This window comes from Stegostoma tigrinum, chromosome 15 (genome assembly GCF_030684315.1).
Source record: "Stegostoma tigrinum isolate sSteTig4 chromosome 15, sSteTig4.hap1, whole genome shotgun sequence".
Taxonomy (NCBI): Eukaryota; Metazoa; Chordata; class Chondrichthyes; order Orectolobiformes; family Stegostomatidae; genus Stegostoma; species Stegostoma tigrinum.
This window is the reverse complement of record NC_081368.1, coordinates 29,314,320-29,335,617: the sequence shown is the minus strand read 5'-3', so window position 1 is coordinate 29,335,617 and position 21,298 is coordinate 29,314,320. Positions and strand designations below refer to the sequence as shown.

The window sequence follows — 21,298 nt, the reverse complement described above, 5'->3', positions numbered from 1 at the left end:
CAATGGAGTGGCTGGCTCAGGCACTTTAGAGGGCAGTTGTGAGTTAGTCACACTGCTGAGGATTTGGAGTCACATGTCAACCTCACCAGCTAAGTACAGCAGTTTCCTTCCCCCCCAAAACAGGAGGAGTCAACTAGATTATCTGTATTCACCACCCGCGCCCCCCCCCCTCCCCCCCCAAAAAGAGAGAGTGTGAAGGGTCAGCATTAAGCTGTGAATTTGATTCTAAAAATGAAATTTGGGTTCCGAGAACATGACCTGTGTTGCTGGATTAGTCGTGGGGGAGCTTAGTCATTATTTAGTGGAGCAGAGAAAGGAGGCCAGCTGAAGGACAGCAATTGGGGAAAATTACATGATTAATGTTGAGAAGATTGCTGACAGGTCAAGAGAAGTATAACCTCATCAGTTCAGTTACAAAACTGAATGTGAAGACTTTACCAGGCATTCAGTAAAAAAAAAGGATATTGTTGTGGGAAAGTTAAATCTAGCTTTTTTCTTGAAGTACTTGGTACAGAGCTGCCAAAGTGATTGAAAATGCTTAATAAATTGCAAAGAACACAGCTTGTGTCTATCAATCTACATTTCACTCTGGAAAGAGACTTGGCTAGTGTTACCATCATTTAAAATCTCAACAGTAAAGAAAAATGACCAATTTTTTCAGTCATTTAAAAACTGGGGCAAACGTACAGGATGATACAAAGCTAAAGCTCAAGTATTGGAGATGAAAGTTAGCAGCATTCTGCGCTTCATTTTTCAGTTCTATTTATACTAACTAACTATTCAAAAAATGAAGTTCCACTGGTTGCAAGAGACAGCTTCTTACAAGGGTTTACATGAATGCAGTATGGCTGTGTAGGGGAGAACAGAACCCACATATGACAAAATCAGCTATCACCCTGTTGGGCTCCATCCTGAATTACCACTGCCTGTTCTCTAGAAGTGCAAAGTTTCCGGTTTCAGAGACACAAATGATGAACAGTTGACAACCTCATGTCCAGCAAAATCTAAGCTGGAATTCATTTTTGATGAGTTCCTAATTATTTCGTTACCACTGATGGTAAGCCACACATGCATCTCTTCACATTTATCCACACTGGGATGTGTGTTGGAGAAACAACCTTTAACCTGGTTAAGATGTTGCAAAATTACTAGCTTTTATACAGTTGATCCATAAGCCTAATAGCTGCTTAAAAACTACACACTAAGTATTAAATGGTTAAATTAAAACACCAACACTTGGTTCCCAAATTACACTCACACCTTGCTTAATACAAGTAAACATTTCAGAGATGGAACTTACTTTGGAGTTGGAGTACAATTTCCTCAACTGAACATCATTGATAAAGTCATGGCCTTTCTGTTCTATCAGGAAAGCACACCTATTTTGGATAATAGTTGTTATTTTCCAGCAATTTCTTAACACATATTTACATTACAACTGAAATTACATTGGAAGTATCAAGTCTTCTGCAACATTTCTTTATCTCCCGCCACTCCCCAAGCTTCTAATTGAGTAAAGTCTCGTGAAGCCTAGAATCAGTACCCCAATCTCAAAACAGGTCAAAGACCAGATTTAAAAAAGAAAGTGCTGTGTGCAGCTAGACTTTTCTGACAAAAGAACACCAGAGGGAAATAAATTTTCCTTGAAGGCAACTTAAAATACTACAAAAGTTCTACTTCAGGACTGGTGACACATGAGCTTTGCAAAGCTAGAGGGGCAAAAACAATAACATGCAGCAAAGCAAACACAGTATACTCTTCATTAGCCTGTTAAAAACAAAACACAAATTGATCAGTGGTGTTCAGTCACATGTTTGTATTCCCAAAGCCCTCAGGATGATAGCACTGAGTTCTCACCGAAGGTACACAGTGTACAGAATGAAATATTACACCGGACAGGGCCTGATCGGAGTGATGCAGCTCTAACATACCTTCTCCTTTCTATTGCAACTCAGACATTTGCCTTAACGATTTACTGTCAACAGATGCAAATAAGGACAACAGCAACAGATGTCAGAATGACAGGCAATTAGAGTAATTTACAAGTATATTATCCAAATTGAAGGAGGGCTTTAAGTCAAATTAAGGAGTTGTTTTGGGACCTCTGCTCTTATCAAGAAGAGCAATCTAGGCCTTTGTGCAGAAGGTCCAACTTCAATGTGGTAACAAAGCTTCAAAAGTTATGCACACAAAGGAGGATATCAGATAATAAGATACTTGGTGCAAAGTGCAGAGAAATGGCAGATGACATTGAGCACAGTGAAGAGAGCAGTTTATGTTGCATTTTTCACCACAAAGTGAGTATAATTATTAAAAGGAGGGTGCATGAACACAATGATAGCAGGGCAGATTTGGTGATTACAGATGTATGTAAGATCCAAGGCATGATTAATGGGCATTGAACAGGGAAGTATCAACTCATGAAATGCTAGAGATTGAGGAATTACAAAGTGGTGCTTCAGTTATACTTGGTATTGCTAAGACCACAGAGTGAATTCTGTCTGCAGTTTTGCTAATTTCCTTGATGTATGTAAACACATTTTCCAACAGTTCAGAGTTGGTCAACTAAACTGATACCTGAACAGGAATAGATTATTTGAAGAGGACTGGTTCAACAGGTTAGGCTTGTCTCCACTAGGAGTTGAGCAATGAGGACTGGAAAAACAGGCTAAGTTGATTCAATTAGAAGATTCTGAAAAAAGCATTTAAGTAGATGTGGAAAATAGGTTTCATCTTGTGGAAAAGTCGAGAAGAAAATTTTTTGGTCTGGAAAAACATTAGTGGCCTTTCAGGACAGATGAGAGGCCATTATCCGCAATGGGCACGACTTGGCCATTCCCTGCCTCAAAAAGTGGCGGCAGTAAGGTAATTGCAGAAACACAATCTGAATATTTCCTTTCCGCCATTATGATGCAGAACAAGAAGCATTACAGTTACGTGTTTTTGATTAAAGCAAGTGTGAAGTGATAAACCACCGAGGTTGACAGGGCTGTTAAAGGCGGCATACGGTGTTTTAGCTTTTATCAATAGAGGGATTGAGTTCCGGAACCAAGAGGTTATGGTGAAGCTGTACAAAACTCTGGTGTGGCCACACTTGGAGTATTGTGTACAGTTCTGGTCACTGCACTATAAGGAGGATGTGGAAGCTTTGGAAAGGGTGCAGAGGAGATTTACTAGGATGTTGCCTGGTATGGAGGGAAGGTCTTACGAGGAAAGGCTGATGGACTTGAGGCTGTTTTCATTAGAGAGAAGAAGGTTGAGAGGTGACTTAATTGAAACATATAAAGCAATCAGAGGGTTAGATAGGGAGAGCCTTTTTCCTTGGATGGTGACGGCGAGCACGAGGGGACATAGCTTTAAATTGAGGGGTGAAAGATATAGGACAGATGTCAGAGGTAGTTTCTTTACTCAGAGAGTAGTAAGGGAATGGAACGCTTTGCCTGCAACGGTAGTAGATTCGCCAACTTTAGGTACATTTAAGTCGTCATTGGACAAGCATATGGACATACGTGGAATAGTGTAGGTTAGAGGGGCTTGAGATCGGTATGACAGGTCGGCACAACATTGAGGGCCGAAGGGCCTGTACTGTGCTGTAATGTTCTATGTAAACTGAGTGACCGATTACAACCTGGCATACACTGAATAAACAGGCCCTTACAGACAGCCTCGTTGAAAGCTTAAACTAGATGTTTTAAACAATATTCAGAGGATTAGAGATAACACATTGTGAAGCTGAATGAACACAGCAGGCCAAGCAGCAGAGGAGCTGGAAAGCTGATGTTTCAGGTCGAGAACCTTCTTCAGAACTGGGGGGAGAAGGGGATTCTGAAATAAACAAGGGGTGGGGGAGGGTGGGTGGTGAGAAACAGATAAGACAAGATTGATGGAGAGGAGACAGACAAGTCAAAAAAAAGGAGGCAGGATTGGAACCAGTAAGGGTGAGTGTGAGTGTAGGTGGGGAGGTGATGTGTCAGTCCAGCGAGGACAGACAGTCAAGGAGGTGGCATGAGGCTAGTGGGAGATGGGGGTGGAGCTTGAGGTGGGAACGGTTAGGGAGGCAGGGATGAGCTGGGCTGGTTTTGGGATGTGTTTGGGGGAAGGGGAGATTTTGAAGCTTGTGAAGTTCACACTGAAATATGCAGTGCTGTTCCTGCAACCTTCAGGTGGCATCATCGTGGCACTGCAGGAGGCCCAGGATGGACAAGTTGTCCAAGGAGTGGGGATTGATGTGGTTCATGACGAGGTGGTGTAGTCGTTTGTTGCGAACTGAGCATAGGTGTTCTGCAAAGCAGTCCCCAAGCCTTCACCTGGTTTCCCTGATGTACAGGGGGCCACAACAGGAACAGTGGACACAGTATACCACATTTGCAGATGTGGAGGTGAAAATCTGTTTTATGTGGAAGGTCCTTTTTTTTGGGGGGGGGGGGTATGGAAGGGAATGTGGAGTGGGCGAGGGAGCGCGCGAGGGAGCGCGGTCCCGACAGAAAGCAGATAAAGGGTTGGGAGGGAAAGTGTCTTTGGTGGTGGGATCAGACTGCAGATGGCAGAAGTGTTGGAGGATGATCTGTGTTAGATTTGGAGGTTGTTGGGGTGGTATATGAGGACAAAGGAGATTCTGTTTTGGTTGTTATTGTGGGCAGGTGATGTGAGCGATGAGTTGTGAGAAATGAGAGACACACACTGTCAAGGGCATTTTTCAACCACTGTGGAGACTAAGTTGTGGTGAGCGCTCATGCAAAGAGTGGTCCAGGTGAACTTCAGTTTGGGGCAGAAGATGTCAGTGAAGTGGATGAACTGTTAAGCTCCTCGTGGGAGCCATTCAATCATGGACACCACAGAGGAAGAGGTGGGGTTTAGGGCCAGTGTAGGTATGGAACAGGGATTGTTCCATGTCACCCATAAAGAGGCAGGCATAGCTTGGGCCCATGTGGGTACCCGTGGCCACCCCCTTGGTCTGCAGGAAGTGGGAGGAATTGAAAGAGAAGTTGTGAGGGTGAGGACGAGTTCGGCTAAGTGGATGAGAATGCCAGTGGTACGGGACTGGTCGGGCCTGTGGGACAGGTAGCGTAGGGCCTTTAGGCCACCTGCATGGGGAATGCAGGTGTATAAGGACTGGACGTCCATGGTAAAAATGAGGTGTTGGGGACCAGGGAAATTGGACGTTTGGGAGGAGGTGGTGAGCATGGGTGGTGTCACAGTCGTAGGGAGGGAGTTCTTGGACCAAGGGAGAGAAAATGGAGGTGAGATGAGCTCAGTGGGGCAGCAGCAGTTGGAGACAACGGGTTAACCAGGCAGTCAGGTTTGTGGGCTTTGGGAACGAGATAGAAGCAGGCGGTGCAGGGTTGGGGAGCAATGAGGTTGGAGGTCACCTGAAATGATGAGGTTGTGGATGGTCTGAGAGATGGTTTGGTGGTTGGGGGTGAGATCATGATCAAGGGGGCAGTAGGCGTGTCGGAGAGTTGGCATCTGGCCTCAGTGATGTAGAGGTCAGTGTGCCATACTGCAACTGCACCTCCCTTGGTCGGTGAGTCTTACCTGGAGGTTGGGATTGGAGTGGAGGGCTGCACATTCTGTGTGGGGAGAGGTTGGAGTGGGTGAGAGGGGTGGAGAGATTGAGGTGATTGATGTCACAACTGCAGTTGTAAGTTTGGTGGAGCAGGAGCAGGCATCCTGGACTGTCATTCAAATACTGCTAATCTGTTTAAAACATTGCGGTTTTTAGCTGAAAATGTGTAAGCACCTCAGTCAAGTGCAATGAAATTTTACTCCAGCAAGGGATAATGGCAAAGTAAAGGGAAGCTGAAATAATCTGAAACAAAAGCTAAAGAAAAAAAAGGAGCAATTAATTTTGCTAACATTAAATGGAAGTTGCTGGAAACATTTGACATTTTACCCTGGAAACCACTTGGCATGTTGCTCCCAGGCTTCATCAGAAGATTCCCAATTTCTGAGCCCTCCATCACAGTGAAAACACTTCACATTGTCATCGTCACCTGGAAAAGACCAAAACAGCATTTTCTGAAACCTTAAATGAAGCCATTAAGTGTTGCACAACATGTCATCCAAATACAAAGTTTTAGCAAAGTTTTTCATTGCTTGCCTCTCACGAATACGATAAATTTGATCCGGTTAGTTTATGCAATTTGGGAGTCCCTGGCTTGGCAAAAGAGTTGCCTGTCCCCTAAATAACAAGAAGTAATGGTGACAGCAAGCCAATTTTCTGCACTACCACAGTTGTGGATCTAGTTACACCAAGAATTGGGAAAGCAGTTCCATCTAGGTCAAAATTCTGGAATGGTAAATGCAGTTCAAGGTCAAAGTGGGAGGGGCAGGGCTTTGAGTGGAAATGACAGCTGGTGTTCTGATACATCTGCAGGCCTCATTCTTCAATTTCAAGAGTGTTAGTTGAAAAATTACACCAAGTTGTGTGTTACTAGCTCACAGAGACTACCGGTGATTTTAGATCAGTTGCTTGATTTCTAGACCGGTGGCTTGACAGATCATTTTTACCGACAAGCAATAAATGGATGATTTCTCTCTACGTCTTTCAGTGATCCCAAACATCAGGTGCCAATTTAGCTACTTTTCAAACTCAACCTGAACAAGAGGAATTGCATGTCTCTGGGCCATGTGGCCATCAATTCAGGCTTCCTGGTCTACAAGCATGGACACCACCACTGCATGACAAGAGCCCTCCAGCCATTTGGAGTTTACTTAATGATACACACCGTGGGGCCTGACAACATTCTAGCAAAAAGGACTGAAGATGTTGGCTTCAAAAACAGCCATGACCCTGACCAAGCTGTTCCAGTACATCTAAAAACACTACCTAGCACTGAACTATTTCAGAATGACGTCCCCATCACAAAAAAGGGCCAATCCAATTCAGCCAACTATTACAGTATCAGTCTACTGTAAGTGATAAAAGCAGTGTCACTGCAGTCATCAAGTAGCACTTACCTCAACTAATATCACAGTCAACAGGTTGGGTTTCACCCAGATCCCTCAGTCCAGGAACCGACTGGAGCCTTGCTCCAAACACTCATGACAAAAAAAACAGAGCTCCCACCAAAAGGGGAGATTTACTTCACTAAACATGAAAGCATCATTTGAGCATGTGTACTTTTAACTGAGCCCAAACAAAACCAAATGAGCAAAGTGAAAAACAAAAAGGCATCTCATACTGGTTAAAATTAGTCACAGTACTGGTTGTCCTACACTCAACATCCTCAGATGCTTCAAAATCACCTTATCGCCATCCTAAAAAAAAAGTCAGTCAGTCATACAAATGGAAACAGACCCTTCGGTCCACCGTGTCTGCACTGATCAGACATCCCATACACTACCATTTAGCCCATATCCCTCTAAACCCTTCCTTATACACCCATCCAAATAGCTTTTAAAAGTTGACATTGTATCAGTGTCCATCACTTTCTTGAGCAGCCCATTCCATACACGCACCATCCCATGTGAAAACCTTGTGCTTTTCAAATCTTTCCTCTTTCACAATAAATCCATGCTCTCTAGTTTTTTTTTTGGGGGGGGGGTGGTGTGCAGGGTGCACGAAACAGGAGAAGAGGAGGAAACAGACTTTGATTGTTCCCCTTATACTTGCCCAACATGATTTTCAAAGCTTCTGTAAGGTCACAAATGGTGGAAAAAAGAATAAAAACTATAGCCAACTCAGTTTCCCCCAGAAGCTCAAACCCTCCAATCCTGGCAACATCCTGCAATGTTTTCTGCACCCTCACATATTCCCTAAAGGGAAATACTGTAGACTGTATTCTAAACAATGGCCTCACCAGTGTCCTGTACAGCCACAACATGGCATCCAAAAATCTGTACTCCCTGCAATGACGTATGAAAGCAAGCATACCAAAGACCACAGTTGCCACCGTGTCTACCTGCACCTCTAAACCTATGTTTGGCAATTCTCACGAGGGTTCTACTATCACACCTGAAGTCCAGCCCTGGTCTGCCTTTCTAAAGAATGCAGTTCCTCACATCTGTCTCTTTGGCCCATTGGAGGGACCTTTATCAGATGGACCATTGTACTCAAAATGAATCATCTTCACTCCACCACCAATTTCGGTGCCATTTGCAACCTTATGATTCATATCTTAGGCTCATATCCAAATCATTTACATAAATTACAAAAAGCAGTGGACCAGCTTCAACTGTCGTGGCACAGTACTGGTCACAGACCTCTAGTCTTAAAAAAAAAACAACCCTCTACCATCCTCCATTGAATACTTTCAAGCCAGTTCTGTATCCAACTGGCAAGCTCTCCCTTTATTCCATGTCATCTCACCTTACTAACCAGTTGGCCGTGCAGAAGTTGGCCGAATGCTTTTCAGAAGTCCATATTGGCAACATCTGCTGCTCTGCCTTCAGTCTTCTTTGTCACTGTTTCCAAAAAACTCTCAAATTAAAGGAGACGTGATTTCCCCATGCACAGAACCATCATGCCCATCCGTATCAGTCCTTGTCTTTCCAAATTAAAAATGCAAGTCCATCCCTCAGAAACCCCTCCCAACATGCCTTCCACTTAAAAGCAACAGCATATAATTATCCAACCAGTCTTCTGGCACGACACCATTGCTGAGATTTGTACCATTGACAGCCAGAAGGGCTGAGCAATTTCTTCCTGAGCCTCGCATAATCCTGAGACACACCTGTTCAGGTCCTGGGGGTTTGTCTAACTTTGTGCATTTTAAAAAGGAACTCAAGCACCACCTCTTCTGTAAAATGGACACATCTCAGAACTTGGAAATAACATGCAAGTTAGGACGCATGCATTTATTTATTTCACTAAGGAAAATACTGATCGGAAGTATTTGTTCAGTATCTCACCAGCCTCCTGTCATCCCACATGGCAGGGGGCCTATTCTCACGCTTATCTGTAAAATGTACAGACGGACACAGTCTCTTGGGATTCTCCTTCACCCTATTTACCAAAGCTATATACCCTTTTTTGCCCTCCTAATTTCCCTTGAATATACTCCTGTTGTTATATTCCTCCAGGGGGCTCACTTAGGTCTTGCCCCTTTTTGAGCACAGCCTTATTTTCTCCAGTCACCCAGCATTCCCTACATCTACCAGCCTTTCCCTTCACACTAACAAAAAACATATTGGATAAACATATGGATGATAATGGAATAGTGTAGGTTAGATGTGTTTCAGATTGGTTTCACAGGTAAGCACAGAGGGCCAAAGGGCCTGTACTACACTATAAAATGTTCTATATACACTACGTGCAAGCATCATTCACAACTTTTCAGATACTGAGTGTCTATACCCAAATACTGCAAGATCTGGATAATTCCAGGCTTGAACTGACTAGTGGCAAACAATATTTAAGGCAAAGAATCACCACCTTGAAGAGAATTTAACCCAATTGCCCCTTTACAATGATATTGCAGAATCTTCCATTACTCTAGGTAGTTACTCTTGACCAGAAACTTAACTGCACCAACCACAGAGTGACCACAAGCACAGGTCAGAGGTTTTGAATCAAGTAAATAACTCACCTGATTTGCTAAACTCTACTCACCATCTACAAGACACAAAAGTTAAGAGGGAGATGGAATACTCTCCAATTGCCTGGATGAGTGCAGCTCCAACACAAGCAGCTCACACCATTCAGGTCAAAGCAGGCTATGTGGCTGGCTCCACATCCACAAGCATTTATTCCCTCCACCATTGACACTCAGTAGCAGCAGTGTCCACTATGGCAACTCCTTTAACTGCATGTTCCAAATTAGCTTCCTCTCATTTAGACAGACAGATGGACCTCCCAGCCACACAATTCCAACTTAGCATTGCTATTATTTTCAATGGAGCTGGGCGAAATTCAGGACTTTTTCCTGTGGGTAAGACTACAGCCAGGAGTGCAGAAGTTCACCACTCAAGGTTAATTAGGGATGGGTGATAATGCCCTATTACATAAAGTAATATTGCACTGCTCGCTCATAAAGTGTCTGGAATGGCAGAACACTTCAGGCAGTAGAATATGGTGAACTCTTCTTCCAAGTGAAGAACAAACTGACTAAAATTTCTGAGATTGTGGGCATGAGAAAAGTTCATGACAATGGAGATAGATTTTCCTCTGAAGTGTTTTGAGAAAAGTGCCACCCAGTCAGCGAAATAAGTGCTGGCACTCAATATGAGCAATTCCCAGTGCAATAAGTTGCTGAAAATAAAAACCTCATTCCCCATAAGCTAAAAACTAAGTAAACAAAGCTAACAGAACTTTGTGCTTCATGTCTGAACTGACCATTCCCATTCATTAACTAGAGTACAGTTCAGAAATTGCTGGTTGCAGGGCTTCGTTATGTGTGAACCCATTAGAACATCTTGTGTGCTTTGGAAAATTGCTCATTGTTAGTGGTGACAGCAGGCAAAATATGCTATTCTTTTAACTAGCCGAATGGTTGGATGGTGTTCAAGAAACTAGTTGCAAGTGTCCTGTAAAGAGCACATTCAGAACATGGATTCAAGATCTGAATGAAAAGAAAAGTGGTCTCCCAAGTGGATAGATTACTCCTTCTGCTCCCTGCTCTCTCTCTCTCTCTCTCTCTCCCCCCAACCATAACATAAGAAATAAACAAGTTTGCAGATGTTGGGGGGGGGGTTGCAGAATTGAGTGGTTAATCACTTGGATTGATAGATAGTAGAAAAGCACACTTGTTTAAAAACAAAACCAAAAATGAGGCATCTACTTGCAGTGCTTATGGTTTTTTTTAAATAAAGTGGAGAACTCATACTTGAACAGTAACTTCTGTTAAATGTAGTATGACCAGTTAAAGGCAAGTTGCATGCTAGAAGGTGTTTTATAGACTTTGAATACAACAGTCTGCACTTGCATTGAGAGGGACAGCACCTACAGTAGTTGTGCTGTTAAGGAGAATGGTCAAATAAAATAGATTGCTCATTGGAACAGACACTGCATTTACTTAAAACAGTAAAACACACTGCTAGTTAGCAAGCAACATTCCAGTAAAGCCACTAATTACATGTGATTTCTGTTCTAAGGCCAGAGGGGACATGCCACAGATTTAGTCAATTCAGTGACTGTGTTTAGTTAACAGTCTAAAGATGCACATTTTTCTTGAGATTATGCACAACTTCAAACTAGTGGGATACCACCAATGTCCTGATCATGTACAGCCCACTGCCCATTATCCCTATTCCATTTCCCACTAGTTACCTAGTTTCCCCACTGGATCAACAATTTAATGTCAATTCTAATTGTTTCAATATGAGCCAGAACTAGGAGTTCATAGTGTTTGTGGGCAACTGTGACCCCCGGGAAGTCCTTTTAACCACGGTTTAAGTGCACACCTTCTCCAAATTTTGGAGTTACAGTTACAGTTTTAAAAAGACTCTAAGCCCAGTCTACCACATTTCAGTTTACAAAAATGAAAACAAAAAAAAGGTGTCATCTTACAATCAAGTTCCAGAAAAACTCAATGCTTGGCTGACCAGTGAAGTGGTCTGGAGGGGGAAGAAATTTTAAGTCTCTACCTTCTTGAAGTAAGGAAACTTTGAGCTAATTGCATATATCTTCTACTGGGATAGCAGCCACCTCCTCGAGGGAATTAAAATTTTGTTCTCTTGAACCCCATTTCAGGGCTCCACTCCTGATTTCATTACTTTCTATTTGTCTGGCATGCCATCTTCTTTCTTAGTTAGGAAGATCGATAAAATTATTCAGCACGTGACATTTTTTAATGACGTGTAAAAACTACTTTAGCTGCAAAAGCAAACTGACAGACATACCAAAGTGTCAAGAAGCATGGACTGATTGAAACATGCAAGAAATAAAAGTTTATTTAAAAAAACCATACCTGTGCTGTAAAATCCAGCTCTTGCAAGATCAGCAATATTAAGTGGAAAACTTATTTGGCATTTGAAGGTTTGAAGACGCGAATCAAATGTCTGCTTGTCTGGATGCTTAGGTAAATCAGAGGTATTTGCTTTCGGTTCAATTACAGACTGAGGGTTAACATCAAATGTTTCACTGCAATTTGCATCAATTGGTATATTTCCAATAAAACGCCCTGAAACAAAAGCACACATCGGAAAATGCCTCTTGTGTTCTGACATTGCTCGATCTCCAGGTTCCCAGTTTTTCATTAACCCTCCACAACAAAAGCATTGTACTTGATCATCTTTGTACGTATAATAAAGTCCTGCTTTAGCAAGTTCTCTTGGTGTTACAATCCCATAACTTGGCCACTTGGTAAAGGTAGAAAGCCTGGCTTCTTCACTGCACATTACAGGGTTTTTGGGTCGTAGGTGCGAAAGGTCTTCAATACTCTTCCTTTTCACACGATTGCTAGGAATTTGATTACAACTTTGGTGGACAACAGTTAACTGGTTGCAAGGGCGATTTTCCAATGCATGATTACTATTTGCAGCTGCTTGGTCAGCCTTTTCAGGGTCATGAGATGCAACTGAACAATCAGAGTTTGCGATTCGTTCAGTCAGACTTGAAGCATTAATAAACGGACAAGCTGGAAATAGCTGCCTATGTTTTCGTACAGCAGAATCTCCATGTTGCCAGTTATCTACTGCACCACCACAGCTGAAACATTTAACCTGGTCTTTGATACCAGTGTAAAAGAAACCTGCTCTGGCTAATGTTGCTTCAGATATTGGGGAATCAGATGGAAAGTTGATAAATGTTCCAAGTCTATAGATTTCATTTGAGAGATCTTGTTTACAATCTGTTGTAATATCCATAATTGGACAGCAAAAATCCCATTCAAGTGTTTGATGCTAAAGGTTCTTGATCCTTTCTACGTTCCAGTAACTTTCCAAACGGTGGTTCAAACAGCTAGCTTCTTCATGGAGATTTCACTGGGCACCTGTCAAATTAAGCACTCATTACAAATCTTGGCTTCCCAAATCTAACTCCACTTCCAACTTCAAACTAAAGCTGATTAAATCTAAAATGGCTTATATTACTGATGTACACTTGGCAGTGAACTAAAAATGTTAATAGATATTTGCTTTAAAATTAAAAACACAAAAGACCAAGTATGCCTAATACTTAATGATTGTGTTTAACATGCACTATGAAGTAAGCAGCAGCTCAAAAAGGTCAGTTATCTTCCAGAGATTGAAATGTGTGGACCAGACAATGAAATGGTACTTGCTGAAAGCTGAACAAGATTTCTTTTTTAAAAACTAACAGGTGAACAAAGTGTCCAATATCTACTCATAGTAACTTTGCAGACCTTTACAAAAAGTGGCAAAGATGTTCTTCCACCAACTCCAGCATATCATCTTGGGACAAAAGGCCTCAAGACACGAAGGAAAAAAGTCACTGAAAGATTGCTTTTAGACTACCTACATTAGCCTTCCCTCTGGCAGTCAGGCAAACTCACTCCATAATCAAGGTAATTGTAAACTAACACTAGCCCTTGTTAACTCAAACACTTCAGATCAACTGCTTCAGGCTCATTGAAAACCAACAGCTATTCACACACAATTCAAAAGCCTACTCCAGGAGGTTGGCTCATCTGGGAAGCGTCTTCTCTGGCATTTAGGCTACAAATTTTTTCGGGAATATATGAACACGAGTCAAGTGCTTTCAATTTCTTATCAATTAACTTGATGTGAAGAGAGATTTCAAGCTGTTTAGTTGCCATCTCAAAAAAAATTGAAGCTTTGGCAAAGTCAGCACTTGAATTTAAAAGAGAAACTGAGCAGCTAGCTCAGATGCAAGCCTGACACACAATGTGGCAGGTTAGTTTTTAGGTGCTTTGTTTCCAAGGCCAGTGGTCCACTTGCATGATAGAAAAGCGGACATATTTTGGACGCAGCTAAACAAGGTGCTTATATCAGGCAAAAGAAACAACTCGTTATGCTTTCACAATGCAACTGCTTTACCAATACATTGACTTGCACTACAGCCTCAATTGCTAAGGCTTCAAACTATTATTTGTGTGTCTCCCCCACTGGATAGTCTTGTGGGAGCAAGGTCACATGGTGCAACTGTGCCTGCAAATATTTGACTCAAAAGCATCACGATTCCATGACTTCAGTGCAGAGAATTCAAACATAAAGCAGTCAGTCAATCATACAGCACAGAAATAGACCCTTTCTTCTGAATGAGGGTCTAGGCCCAAAATGTCAGCATTCCTGCTCGGCCTGCTGTGTTCATCCAGCTCTACACCTTGTTATCTTTAACCATCATCTGTAGCCCTCATTAATTTTATGCGCTTCTATTAAGGTCACGTCATCACCTTCTGCACTCCCTCAACGCTATCTTGATCCAATTGTAGACATCTTCTAGTCAAGCTGTTGAGATATTGTTGCTCACCACTGGGTCAGGTCAGAATTAAACCCAGGACTCTTCACTCAAAAAAAGTAGCTGCACTAGGACTGCACTGTTCTGAGAGCTGCAATACAATACCTGGCTCTGGCTAGCAAAGGAGCACAAACCAAACGTTAAATATTTGGCAATGATCACAGTTAAGCAACACTGACCAAAGCAAAGGACATGAACAAGAACAGAAACCAAAAGAACTGTGGATTCTGTAACTCAAAAGTAGAAGTAGCTGGAAGAGCTCAGTAGGTCTGGCAGCATCCGTGAGGGAAAATCAGAAGTAACATTTTGGGTCCAGTTGGCTCTTTTAGGGCACAAGTCTGTAATTTTGTAAAGCAACCTTTACCTGAATCCAACAGATCAGAAATGTAAGTCAAAAAAGTGGTTAAAAGCAGAAAGCAAGGAAAAACCTGTCTTCTACAGATGCATCATGCTACTTACAGCAGAATCAAAGTGAAGCCCTTCAACAAAAGCATGATGTGCAAACAAATTTTATCTTGAGGCAGAAAAGACAAAAGCAAGTTGCATAATTCCACAAGATTTGAAAGGTGAAGTACTATGTCCTTCCAAGTTTAAGAAATAAAAGAGGAAGTGAAGAAAGAATTGTGGAAATACTATCAAACAATGGGCTACAGTTATTCAGATTCACAAGACCTTTTACACTCCAACAGGCATGATCATGTCTTATTCAGTGGTACAAAGATACATTTGTTCTACTGGCCAATGAATCAGTTGCAAGAGGTCAGAAACTGGGTTATAAAAACGTTTAAAAATTTCCTGCATTCAGGTAGGTAAACCCCCTTCCAATATGCTGACATAATCAAAAACGGAACTAGATAACTTTTGTTAGAAGCGATTCAGCAAACAAAGCAAAAATGTTGGTTAGGTGTTAGGAGAAAGAACTGAAACTTGGATTGACAGACAATGCTCACAGTCACAAAGTACTTCAGATTAACACATAGTAAGCAGACATGCCATGAATTAAACAGGATGTAGTCCAAGAAGAGAGACTAAGCAATGATAACAGATCAGGATATGAAATTAGAGATTAACCTCAGCAACAACCATGCATATCAAGAAGCATAAAAATTGAGAAATCAGAAGTGAGAGAGCACAAGTCATTAAGATCATGAGAACTGAGGGGGCACTGTGATTATGAATAAAGCATTTCTTAATCATGCAATGCAAGGTGAAACAAGTCAAGAAGTAGAATAAACTTAGATTATCAGTTTATTGTAATGGATTTTCACTTGATGCTCTAAAGCTGCTTTTCAAAAAAAACTTAAGACATTCCTGGTGATGGCATAGTGATAAGAGGGTGTAGAGCTGGATGAACACAGCAGGCCAAGCAACATCATAGGAGCAGGAAAGCTGATGTTTTGGGTCAAGACTCTAACTCAACTAGTGTCATGAGATGTACAGGATAAAAACAGATCCTTCAGTCTAACTAGTCTATGCCAACCAGACATACTAAATATATTTTGTCTCACTTGCCAGCATTTGGCCCATAAGCCCTCTAAACCCTTCCTATTTATTTACCCATCCAGATGCCTTTTAAAAGTTGTAATTGTACCAGCCTTGATCACTTTCTCAGGCAGCTCATTCCATACATGCACACCATCCTCTACATGGAAAAGTTGCCCCTTTAAACCTTTCCCCTCTCACTTGAAAACCTATGTCATCTATTTTTCTTTTGAATCCCTTATCTGAAGAAACAGAACTTGGTTATTCACCCTATCCACATCTCTCATGATTTTAAGCTTCTTTAAAAGGTCAACCCTCAGCCTCCAGTGATAAAGAGGCCCAGCCTTTTATCTTAAAACTAGAATGGACAGAGTGAATGATTGATTTTCAGGAAAGACATTAAAATTCCTTGTAAGAGGCTTATCAGAGAGAAAAAAAACTTGATTCATCAGATGAACAATTAAAGAAAAAAAAAATGGGATTTGGCCATCACTTACTGAACTCACAAAATGGCAACACCTCTAAATTAGTTTCTTATCTACTTTGACTTGAACACAATTAACATTTCTCCAAAGACTAAAATTAAAAGTCAACAATACAAAATGTCAACTTGGGATAAAAAGACAACTTCTTTCAAAGAATAGGTTAGACCAGTTAAAATACTGCACAAAAATTAAACAAGCATGGTAGAACACCCAACAGCATGAAGCACTGATTGATTGGAATGAAAGATAAAAAAGTGGTGGTTAAATACTGCAGATGAAAAGATCACAATTGAATCATTGACCTTTGTCTTCCCAACCTACTGGTTACTTCCCAAGTTGGTTTTCCTCCCCACCCAAAAACAGGAAGCTGCAAGGTACAGAAAAGAACAAAAAAAAGAGAATTTTGAAATACTCAAGTCACTTCCAAATGTCAGAAATTACAATGACTCAATGATCAATCTATCCACTTTATCCAATCAAAAAGTTATATCCAACCACACTACAAAACCTTTAAGTGCAAAATCAGGATTTCAATATAAAGTTACTTCAGGCAGAATAAATTCAGATGCCATGGCAATGGTGATTTGTCTCTTACAGAGACTGGAAATAACAGAAAACTAACCATTAACACTTAAACAAGCAACTCAAATGAGTGCAAACACATCACGTTTATCTGGGTCATGACATGAAAAAAAAATCTACATTTTTAGGGTGTAAAGAAACTTAAAGAGACAAACAAGCAGTTTTCACTAGTTAACATTCAAACATAGTAAGGCTAGAAGCTTGATATCTCAAAGCGACATTTTAGTTGTAATATGAACAACAGCAGCACATATCTTTGGCGTGGCCTACCAATTAAACAGGAGTCTGAATAGCAACAAACAAAAAAATACACAGCATGCTCTAGAGTCGCGACCAAACACACAGTGCCTGTGACACCTAGAGCGTAAACGAAGTTTGACATTCCATTACATTACATTTTCACAACACTCTTAATCCGCGAACGGACTCAAACCCCAGACCATCACAGGAACAAAGTACAACCTTGCCTAACCGATTCGCTATTGCCAGCAGGAAGGCCTTCTGCCATACCAACAGCTTTCGAAATATCAGTTTTTCATACGACTCCGTGTATGATACGTGCCAGCCTGTAATTAAGCCGAAACGAAACAACACGAGGGGTTATTTAAATTCCACAGGAAACCACTGACGTCAATAGAGAAATTTAAGGGGCTTTACATCAGCTTCGAGACTTCGCACACGTTCAAATTAGTAACGCGCTGTGGAGACGAGATGTTAACTTTGCCCATATAACGCAGATTCCGGCCAACGGCGAAGACCAGTCTAAAGGCGGCCTTGTTGGGGTTCCACACCCGTGTACTGCAACTCCTGCCTACGTCATATGAATGAAATGGAAACCCTCAACTGCCTCGAAATCCCCCTGTCAATCATTGCTGACACGGCGGCGATTGGCTGAAGCTCAGGGTGGCCGCGATTTGATTAGTCGCAACTGAAGAGGCTACAACTCCAGCACGCATGCTCCTTTCACAGAGCTAGGAGAGATCTAGATTTCCGGAGAAAGGTCGAGGTCCGTAATGTCAGTGTTCCTGCTCGGTCAGCTGTGTTTATCCAGCTCTACCATGCTCCTTTCACAGTTTTACTGAACAGCATTCGCCGTGGAAAGCAGTAGTGTTTGATAGGTCGTCTTTTCACCTTTCTCTAGATATTTCTCTGCCCTTCATAGCATGTGATTTGCCCTTGAGGAAGAATAATTTGTACGCAACTGAATCCGCAAATAACAGCGAGATGAACGACACGACAGTTCCGGTTGATCGAGGATCAATTTCAACCAAGACTCTGATTAGCAGCCCTGATCTTTTGAAATAAGACAAATATGAGACAGGCAAATACAACAGACAAAGCACAGCAAATCCGGAGTACAAAAGCTGACGTTTCGGGCCTCGACCCCTTCATCAGAAAAGGCGGATGGGGAGAGGGTTCAGAAATAAATAGGGAAAGAGGGGGAGGCAGACCGAAGATGGATAGAGGAGAAGATGGGTGGAGAGGAGAGTATGGGTGGGAAGGTAGGGAGGGGATAGGTCAGTCCCGGGAGGACGGACAGGTCAGGGGGCAGGATGAGGTTGGTAGGTCAGAAATGGAGGTGCAGCTTGAGGTGGGAGGAGAGGATAGGTGAGAGGAAGAACAGGTTATGGAGGCGGGGACGAGCTGGGCTGGTTTGGGGAAACCAAGTGGAGGCTTGGGGACCGCTTTGCAGAACATCTACGCTCGGTTCGCAACAAACAACTGCACCTCCCGGTCGCAAACCATTTCAACTCCCCCCTCCCATTCCTTAGACGACATGTCCATCCTGGGCCTCTTGCAGTGCCATAATGATGCCACCCGTAGGTTGCAGGAACAGCAACTGCTATTCCGCTTGAGAACCCTGCAGCCCAATGGTATCAATGTGGATTTCACCTACTGCATCCTGAAACCAGCCCAGCTTGTCCACGCCTGCCTAACCTGTTCTTCGTCTCACCTATGCCCTCCTCCCACCTCAAGCCGCACCTCCATTTCCGACCTACCAACCTCATCCCACCCCACTGACCTGTCCGTCCTCCCTTGACTGACCTATCACCTTCCCACCCATACTCTCCTCTCCACCTATCTTCTCCTCTATCCATCTTCAGTCCGCCTCCCCCTCTCTCCCTATTTATTTCAGAATCCTCTCCCCATCCCCGTTTTCTGATGAAGGGTCTAGGCCCGAAACATCAGCTTTTGTGCTCCTAAGAAGCTCCTTGGCCTGCTGTGTTCATCCAGCTCCACACATCATTATCTCGGATTCTCCAGCATCTGCAGTTCTCATTATCTCTGATCACACATCCGGCAGCATTGCGTGCAAGGGGAAATTATTTAATATTTCAGGAATATGACTTTTGGTCACCGTCCCATTTAAAACGAAAGTGCTGACTCTCAGTGCCAGGGACCCAGGTTCAATTCCAGCCTCGAACAACCATCTGCATCGAGTTTGTAGAGTCTCCTCATGTCTGTGTGCATTTCTTCTGGGTGCTTCGCTTTCCTCTCACAGTGTGCAGGCTGGGTGGAGTGGCCATGCTAAATTGCCCAAAACGTTCATGGATGTGTAGATGAGGTCGGTAAGACAGGAATGGGTCTGGGTGAGATGTTCTTGAGGGTCGGTGTGGAAGGGCCTGTTTGCACACTGTAGGGATTCTCTGATATGATTATTGTAATCAATAGCCGCTAAAATAACTCATTCAGCTCATTAATAAAGATAATGTGTGAAGCTGGAGGAACACAGCAAGCCAGGCACCATCAGAGCAGCAGGAAAGGTGACATCCTATCAGATGAGAACAAAGCAAAATCCCACAAACACTGGAAACCCAAAACGGAAACATAAAACGCCAGTGATACGCTTTACAGTCAAGTATGTGGAAAAGCAGCACACTTTATGTTGATGACCTTTCAAAAAAGTTAAAAATGCAAATAATCATGTCGTACCTTAAACAACTGCGAGGAGGTAGGGAAGTGGAAAAGTAACAAAAAGGAAGGACTAATTGGGTGGCAGACTGCAGAGCTGAAATGACAAAGGAGTTGGTAGTGTAAACCAAAGATATTTTGACAATGGGACAAGTAAAGAAAAATAGACATGTTCACTCAAAACCAGCTCCACTGGACATGATATATCATTCCCATGTTTGATACCTGAGGCAACTACAACAAAAGTACCAATAGGTGCTAGAATCCAAAATAAAAACAGAGAGGACTGCTCTTTCTCTGTCTTTATAGATGTTGCTGAGGTTGTCCAGCATTTTGTTTTTCTTCCCAAATGAACTGTTGTACTTGGTGGTCAGTTGCAGAACAACAGTGGAAATCTTTTAGGGTGACCTTCAAATCATCCCTGAAGAAAACAAACAAATGTATCAACCCACAGGAGACCCTGCCTTGTGACTATCCAAAGGTTGGCTCATTTGTGAAAGCATCATCAAAAGGATGCAAATGTGAAGTAAAGAAGTCTGAAAGTGTGCACAAACATCATAACTTCCGATCTATTCAAACATTACCTGCCTTGCATGTGTGAAATAGACTGCAGATTGCAAACTGGATTTATCAACCATTTCAGAACCTATTGAACCAGAATGGACACAATTCTGAGGGAACAAAAACAGAAGTTGCTGGAAAAGCTCAGCAGGTCTGGCAGCATCTGTGAAGATTCGGGTGAGTTGACCCTTCCTCAGAACTCATGGGGACTGCCTAAGAGGTTAAAGAAAGATCGTAATAGCAAGGTGAGCAACTGTTGCTATCTGAGAGTGAAAGGGGAAAAATGAGGCCAAAAATTGAAACAAAAAGAGAGTGGACAGAAATTAAGATAGGTAATTGTTGAATTATTCCATTCACTCACGGGAATTGGACATCGCGAGTTGGCCATAATTTATTGCCTGCCCCGAGTTATCCTTCAGAAGTTGGGTGGTGGCCTTCTTGAACCATTGCACTCCATGTGCTGTAGGTTGACCCACATTTTTTTTTGGGTGGGGTGTGGTGTGAAAATTTCAGGATTTTGACCCAGTGATAGTGAAGGAATGGGGATATTTTCCAAGTCAGGATGGCAAGTGGCTTGAATTTAATCTTGACTCTGGAAGACTGTAGAGCAGAGGTTCCAAAACCACTGTCACAAATTCCAATGGGGTCACAAGATGAACAATTCCATGGTCCAGGTAACAGGACAACCTTGGAATGGACACTTTGGTGGGACAGTTCTGTCCATGATTCAAATGATAACTTTGAACAGATTTTTTTTCTGAAGCCCCTTCAGTACGTTGATAGTGATTATTGAAATTGCCATTGCTTTCCAATTTCCCGCTGCCCTGATAACTCTGATAACTCTCCCTCCTCCCTGCACTTCTCAGCTATCTCACTCTCAGTAGCCCTCCACCTCTATACAACCACACACACACAACTCTGGAGTCATGGCGGTTCTGGAATGTTAAAATAGCGT

At 42.4% G+C, this 21,298-nt stretch overlaps 1 protein-coding gene across 7 annotated transcripts in view; it reads right to left on the bottom strand.

Moving 5' to 3' along the window:
* LOC125458781 (E3 ubiquitin-protein ligase XIAP-like) overlaps positions 1-21,298 on the bottom strand; it is a 40,061-nt gene that overhangs the window by 6,860 nt on the left and 11,903 nt on the right. Inside the window, exons 3-7 of one of the 7 annotated variants that reach the window (XM_059651400.1) lie at positions 19,804-19,879; positions 17,527-18,162; positions 11,850-12,872; positions 5,894-5,993; positions 1,301-1,379 (exon numbers count right to left, since the gene is read on the bottom strand). In XM_059651400.1, coding sequence (XP_059507383.1) covers positions 1,301-1,379; positions 5,894-5,993; positions 11,850-12,747 — 1,077 coding nt within the window. In that variant the 5' untranslated portion in view covers positions 12,748-12,872; positions 17,527-18,162; positions 19,804-19,879. Of the gene's footprint in view, positions 1-1,300; positions 1,380-5,893; positions 5,994-11,849; positions 12,873-16,589; positions 16,655-17,331; positions 17,439-17,498; positions 18,163-19,803; positions 19,880-21,298 lie in introns of those variants that run through there. The other 6 variants (XM_059651398.1, XM_048544433.2, XM_059651399.1 and 3 more) reach the window with 6 other exon arrangements.